The sequence below is a fragment of the Nematolebias whitei genome, chromosome 19 (assembly GCF_014905685.2).
Source record: "Nematolebias whitei isolate Nwh7 chromosome 19, NemWhi1, whole genome shotgun sequence".
In the NCBI taxonomy this organism is placed as follows: Eukaryota; Metazoa; Chordata; class Actinopteri; order Cyprinodontiformes; family Rivulidae; genus Nematolebias; species Nematolebias whitei.
In genome coordinates, this window is record NC_056516.1 from 952,389 (window position 1) to 959,249 (window position 6,861).

A 6,861-nucleotide genomic window follows, 5' to 3' on the forward strand; every position below is an offset into this window, starting at 1 on the left:
TATAAACCTGCTGGCTTCACTACCCACCCAACAACAAGAGAAGTCGGGGTCTTTTGGTCTAGGATTATAATACATGTTGATGGTCAGAGGTCTAATGAGTGTGGTTGGGGGGGTGGGGGGGTGTTGATAAATAAAGCTGTTAGAAACACTGGATCCAACAGCTTCTACAGACTTACTAATAATAATGTTATCAATAAAAGAGCTGATAAAATGTTGTTCTTCACAATCACAGAGCTGAGAGAGAAACAATGTTGTACAGAGTCGTTCTCAGTCCGAACATCCAGTTGAGCCTCCGTTAGGGGTGAGGGACTGTCAGTTTACCTAAAGGGTTTTACAGTTTACCCAGTCAAGAGTCTGGTTTATGTTCAAGAGGCAGGATTCCATTACTGAAAAAAACATTTTGGGTTCAGGATTTACTTGAGTTATTTTGTAGTTTAGTTCTCAATTCTAAAAAGGTAGCAACGTCCGTACAAAAAAAATCCATTACTTGGGTTGAACCAGGCATGAGGAGTCAGGCATGGCTTGTATAAACAGTTCAATATCTGGAGTACGGCTGGTCTCTGAACACCCCCTTGGTCGTTCGCGCCGATGGAGCCTTGCCTCGACTGTTTGCCCACTCTTCCTGACCTGATTAGAAAGAAAACAGAAGAAACAGATGGGGAGTGATTACACAGATGCTGCACTTAAATCATTTACTTACAACAATGCTCTAAAGTCTTTAACACTCTCCATGAAAATTTAATGGAAGCGACTGCAGCTGAAATCTGGGATTGTTTGTGAAACAGAAGCAGCTTCTTCAATTTAGGGGAACAAATGGCGACTCACATCGAGAAGCTTAGCTTTTGCCTGGAAGGATTCATCTCAGATAATTGAATGAGAGGATCAAATAGCTACTTGAAAAGGACCCGTTTAGTGGCTCCCAGCAAAAAGGTCACAATTACCATTAGCCCAAATCAGGCCTGTTCACCCCCTGCTACTGTCGATGTGAGAGTGTCAGTATTGACTGCACCTTTTGTCTGATCTTCAGCCAGCGCTGAGACTTCCCCAGTGCTAAGCCTTACAAAGACTTTTTTTTCTCTGAGTAGAGGCTCTCTGTTGGCAGCACACAGCCAATACCCCTTAATTAAACCTGTCACCTTCCACTGACAGTCACTTTGAAGAAACACACCAAGGTAACCTTGTGTTTGCAGAACAAGAAAGCACATCAACAGTGTTTGTTTCTTTGAAGCTGGCGCCTTCTTTTCTGCCTGACCTGAACAGCGGGATGATTATTTTTATTCCATGTATTCAGGTAGGCATCACTCTAATGAGCAGAAATAAGAGGTTAGCTCTTCCATGTGTAGTCAGAAAAGTTAGGGGAAGTTTTTAATGGCGTTGACATCACAGTTTTAATCTGACAATGTAGCTTATCACTGGCCAGTGGAATGTTGAAGACTTTTTTGGTGACTCAAAATTGCAGGAAAACAACAAATTTCTGTTGAAGTCACAGTTTTTGATCAAATAAAATAAATCAGCTTGTTTTTGTATGTGAGTCTTGCAAAACTGTTTCAGCCCTCACATTTAGTTGCACATCAATACCCACATCATACAAAGTACAATGGTAACACATACTGCCCATAAAAGCTATACAAGTATGCCACAGTACTGTGGTAGTGCAGAAAAGTATTAGTATAATGTAGTATGAGCTTGTGTACTGGTATTGTTGGGTCATTGCTACATAATGTGGTATTTTAAAGGTTACGCTACAGAGTTTTTCAACATGACCAATAAATCTGTGGCAACCTGCTAGAGATCATACTACACATTGCTAAAGTCTAAAACAGGTTGCAATGGTTTGTTTCTTATAGCAAAATATCTTAATATACTGTAGAAACAAGGCATCCATCCATCCATTATCTTTTACCCACTTCTTTCTTTCTGGGTCATGGGGGTCACTGGTGCCCATATCCAGCAGTCACTGTGCGAGAGGCGGAGGACACATGGACAAGTCTTCAGTCCATCACAAGGACACGTAGAGACAAACGACACAAACAACCATTCACTCCCTCTCTCTCACCTAGGGACAATTCAGAGTTACCAATCAGTCTAACATGCATGTTTTTGGTCTGTGGGAGGAAACCGGAGTGCCCGGAGAAAATCCATGCACAGAGAGAACATGCAAACTCCACCCGGAAAGGCCCCCGGCCGAAATTTGATCTGGCAACCTTCTCGCCGAGAAGCGGCAGCTCTACCAACTGCGCCACCGTGCCGCCAAGTGAAAAACATGGTTTACCTAAAAAAACAGCAGTATGAAGCCCTCCACTCAAGCCCTGGTTGGAACATTTGTCAACAAACAGAGGCAAACAGGACATTGATGTTTTTATTCCAGTATCTATGTGTTTGTGTCTGGTACCAACACAAATGGACAAATCTGTATGAAACTTTCAGAAAGGACTCACTGGCTCTACAAATTATAAACATCCCATTTCTTGATGGCAGACAACTGGCTTAGCAAGAACAAAAATGCCTGTAAATAAGTCAGTTTTAGAGATTTTGAGCTAAAATGTGGTGTGATAGAAGTTGAGGGCTATTCACAACATAAACATATTCATGAGATTATGCTTTCTTTTTTCAAATGACTCCATAATTTCTCAACATAAGATGGCCTTAGTTGATCAATATGCAAATACACTAAAGCTTTCCCTCCATTTCAGGTTCTGATGACCTCAGAATTAATTTTTTTAAAATACTCTGTATAAAGCAAAACTTATTGTAGGTTTCCAGGTTCCTGGTTCCAGAGGCAGATTCAGCAGGTCACATCTGACAGCCATTCCACTAATTACCATCAGGACTAGGAGGCTGCAGACACGCCTCATCCAGTGATGGAGCGGTACCTACTTCATGATACTTGTGCTCTCAGCCTCCTAGTGAAACATTATTGATCTTGATCAAACTTACCTTTGTGTTTCTCCTCGTGCTCTGACAGAAACTGGTTTCCTGCGCCTCCAGTCCTGGACCTAATTGGCTGTCCTGTGGAACTTGATAGCAATACTTACATGTGAGTAAAGAGCTCTCCTTTGTGGGTCCTCTCCAACTGCCCCTCCGCCTTCCTTCCACTTGCCTTCTCACTCCACCCATACACCACCCAATGAGCCTTCCTGGATTTGGATTCCTACAACCTCCTCTTTGTGCTGCCCTTCTTCCAACTCACTGTAAGGAAAAAATATCAAGCTGTAATATTACATACTGAATCTAAAGAGTCTCTGACCATCTCCCCTTCCATTCCAGGAATGTCCAGTGTGTGCCACCTGCACATAGAGACTGCATTATTTCACTGTAAAATCAATTATTTATTTTAAAGTATTCTGAGTCTGTGATCCTTCAGTCCTTACTATCTGAGTGTACACCTCAGGTGTGACACTTATTTTACTCTTTCCAGTTTAGGATGGGAGAAGATCCAGACTGGATTGTTGAGATTATTTGATGACACTCAAACTGCACACACTTGGACGGACTCAAAAGCTGCAGATCACACAAAGACCAAACAACCAACACAACATGGGGCGGCTGTGGCTGAGTGGTTAGAGCAGTTGTCCTCCAATGCAAGAGTTGGGGGTTAGAATCCACCAGCAGTCACATGCCGAAATGTCCCTGGGAAAGACACTGAACCCCTCATAGCCTCTGATGTGTGTCCCATCTGTGATTGAATGTGATAAAGCACTGATTAGTCTCTTTAGAATGATTTGTTCCATTAGCTTTGTAGAGATCTAGTAGAGTGCTGTATGAATGGGTAAATGAGGACACAGATTGTAGTGTAAAGCGCTTTGAGTATCTTGAAATAAGATAGAAAGGCGCTATATAAGTACAGTCCATTACCATTTAACATAATGCAGCAGGAGCAGCTCCGACAGCTGCAAACCATGGCGCCACTGTCGGACCGTGCACTCTGCAGCAGAGATGACCTTGGCCCAACTCTTGTCAAAAAGCTGACACAGCTTTGTTGAACATTGTCTCGGTGGTGTTCATTTGGCCTGAACTGTGCTGCTGAGGCAGGTATCCACATCTCATTCCACGTTTGATGAATTGCTTCTAAACTGGAGCAAAAATACAAGTGCTTCTAAAATATACAGAGGTTCTGTTTCTTTTAAAGCTAAAGGTCAGATATAAAGCTTACAGGGGGTATTATTTGTAAGACTTAAACATATATCAGAGAGAAAAACCTCAAATCCAAAAAGTAGTTGGATGATTAAAAAAAAGCAGGTCAATAAATTTACAGACTGAATTTTAGCTTGTTAGAAAGCTGAGACGCATCTCTCAGGACAAAATCCTGGTTCACAAGAATATTTTAAGAAAAATGTGTTGCCACAAAATGAACTGTCCTCTCCCCTATCTGGTTCCTTATGAGTCCCTTCAAACATTAGAAAAAGATTTTCAAACTTCTTATTAAAGTCGTGTGACCTTTGAACTCAGGGGGGCCAAACTCTCATTCACATGGAGCAAAATAAAAAACCTGATCAAGGGCAAAACCTTTTTCAAATATATACATACAAAACAAAATACATTTGCCACATTTTTCAGTTTCTATATGGTAAAACACATGCAGAAATTATGTTTTTGCCATACATTATTTTAGAATATACAGTAAATGTTTCCTGATTATTATTATTTTTTATAAAATACTTTTATTCTATGTTTTCACTATATTTAATATATTTTCATTACTTTTTCTTTTGGATTTCTAATGAAACCCCTTTGCCACAAATTGAAAATGCTACAAGCATTTCACCTTAAAATTACAGGAAACATAAAAATATATATTAAGACTATTGTATACGGCATATTATATGCCTGTTGAAAATAAATTATACAGCAATTCATAGCAATGGCCCGTACTAGCAAAGACGTAGAATATTTGACTTTGATTTGTGACCTTGCTGTTGGAGCTGGGGTGATGAAATGCATACACAACACTCAGCCAAGAGATGATTCATATGTGTATGAACTTTCAATAAATTGTCTTGAGCGGGTCATAAGTTAAGGGAAAGTTTGTGAACGGAGGTACAAACAGATGGACGAATGGACAGAAACTGTACCATAATGTGTCCGTCTTTGTCCAACGTATAAAAACAAGATATGGATTAAAAACATTCAGATGGGCTGCAGCTCTGATCTGCTCTGGTATGTCTGACTGGTGACATCCAAGGACTTTCTGAAGTACATGAGTGAAACTCATTTCCCTTTTTTAAATTTTTATTTGTTATCATATAGAAGTGACGGTGGCACTGTTGGTAGAACTGTTGCCTCTCAGCAAGAAGGTCACCGGTTTAAATCCCAGCTGGGGGCCTTTCTGGGTGGAGTTTGCATGTTCTCTCTGTGCACACTGGTTTTCTTCCACAGACTAAAAACATGCATGTTAGGCTGATTGGTATCTCTAAATTGTTCCTAGGTGTGAGAGAGAGTGAATGGTTGTTTGTCTCTAAAGCTCCTTATCCACAGGGCTTTTTTGGGCTCCCATGTAACCAGTTCGGGCTGATTGCGTAGTTTCTCCACAGTGCCTTCAGAGTCAGAGTCAGAGTCAGAGTTTCTTTATTGTCATTCGCACCACATGTGGTACATGTGGTGGAGCGAAATTATGTACACAGGGTCCCAGTTACATCCGACAATAAAATGTATAAGAAAAACTGTAATAACATCTAAGATATGAACTAAGAAAAACATCAACTAAATATACACTAAGCACTCATAACATAAAACATTGAACATCAGCACAAACATGAACATGAGTCTGTGAGCAGATGTGCACGCATGAACACATCAACATTGAAACAGATCAGCAGCAACATGATATGGTTTTTCACAGTGGTTATTCTAGTTAGAGATTCATGAGTCTAACAGCCTCAGGGTAGAAGCTGTTCCTCAGTCTAGTGGTTCTACACTTAATGCTCCTTAACCTCCTTCCTGAGGGGAGTGGGGCAAAAAGTGTGTGTGCTGGGTGAGTGGGGTCATTCATGATGCAGGTGGCCCTCTTCCTGCATCTGGAGGTGTAGATGTCTGTGATGGTGGGGAGGCTGATTCCAACATCTTCTGTGCAGCCTTCACCACTCTCTGCAAAGCTTTTCTTTCTGCAGCTGTGCAGCCTCCATGCCACACATTGATGCTCGAGCACAGGATGCTCTCCACTGCACACCTGCAGAAGGAGGTGAGGACTGAGCTTCCCAGACCAGCTCGCCTCAGCTGTCTGAGGAAGTAGAGTCTCTGATGAGCTTTCTTGATCAGGCTGGTGGTGTTGTTGCTCCAGCTGAGGTTGTCATTCATGTGTACACCCAAGTACTTGTAGCTGGAGACCACTTCCACCGCAGATCCTCTTATGTTCAGGGGGGTGTAGGTGTTTTTGTTCCTTCTGAAGTCCACAATCATCTCCTTTGTCTTCTTCACATTGATGTGAAGGTTATTCTCTCCGCACCAGCTCTCCAGGTGTTCCACCTCTTGCCCGTAGCTGGACTCATCATTGTTTGTGATGCATTCCACCACCGCTGTATCATCTGCAAACTCTACAATGCGACAGCCTGGATGGGTAGCTGCACAATCATACGTGAGCAGAGTAAACAGGAGGGGGCTCAACACACATCCCTGAGGAGAGCCAGTGCTGAGGGTTATGGTGGAGGAGGAGAGGTTGTGGATCCTCACTAACTGTGGTCTGTTTGTTAAAAAGTCTAGTACCCAGTTGCAGATGGAGGGGCTTAGTCCTAGTGTGGATAGTTTGTCCATCAGGGTTTGGGGGATCATGGTGTTGAAGGCGGATGTGAAGTCCACAAAGAGCATACGGACGTAAGAGTTTTTCTGCTCCAGGTGGTTGAGCGCAGTGTGGACCACAGAGGAGAT

General features: G+C 42.1%; 1 protein-coding gene across 1 annotated transcript in view; it reads right to left on the reverse strand.

Moving 5' to 3' along the window:
• Window positions 1–274: 274 nt before the first annotated feature.
• Window positions 275–6,861, reverse strand: part of khdrbs3 (KH domain containing, RNA binding, signal transduction associated 3) — a 376,174-nt gene continuing 369,587 nt past the window's right edge. Inside the window, exon 9 of the mRNA XM_037693716.1 lies at window positions 275–627. Within this exon, the coding sequence (XP_037549644.1) occupies window positions 536–627 (92 nt within the window). The 3' untranslated portion in view covers window positions 275–535. The remainder of the gene's footprint in view (window positions 628–6,861) is intronic.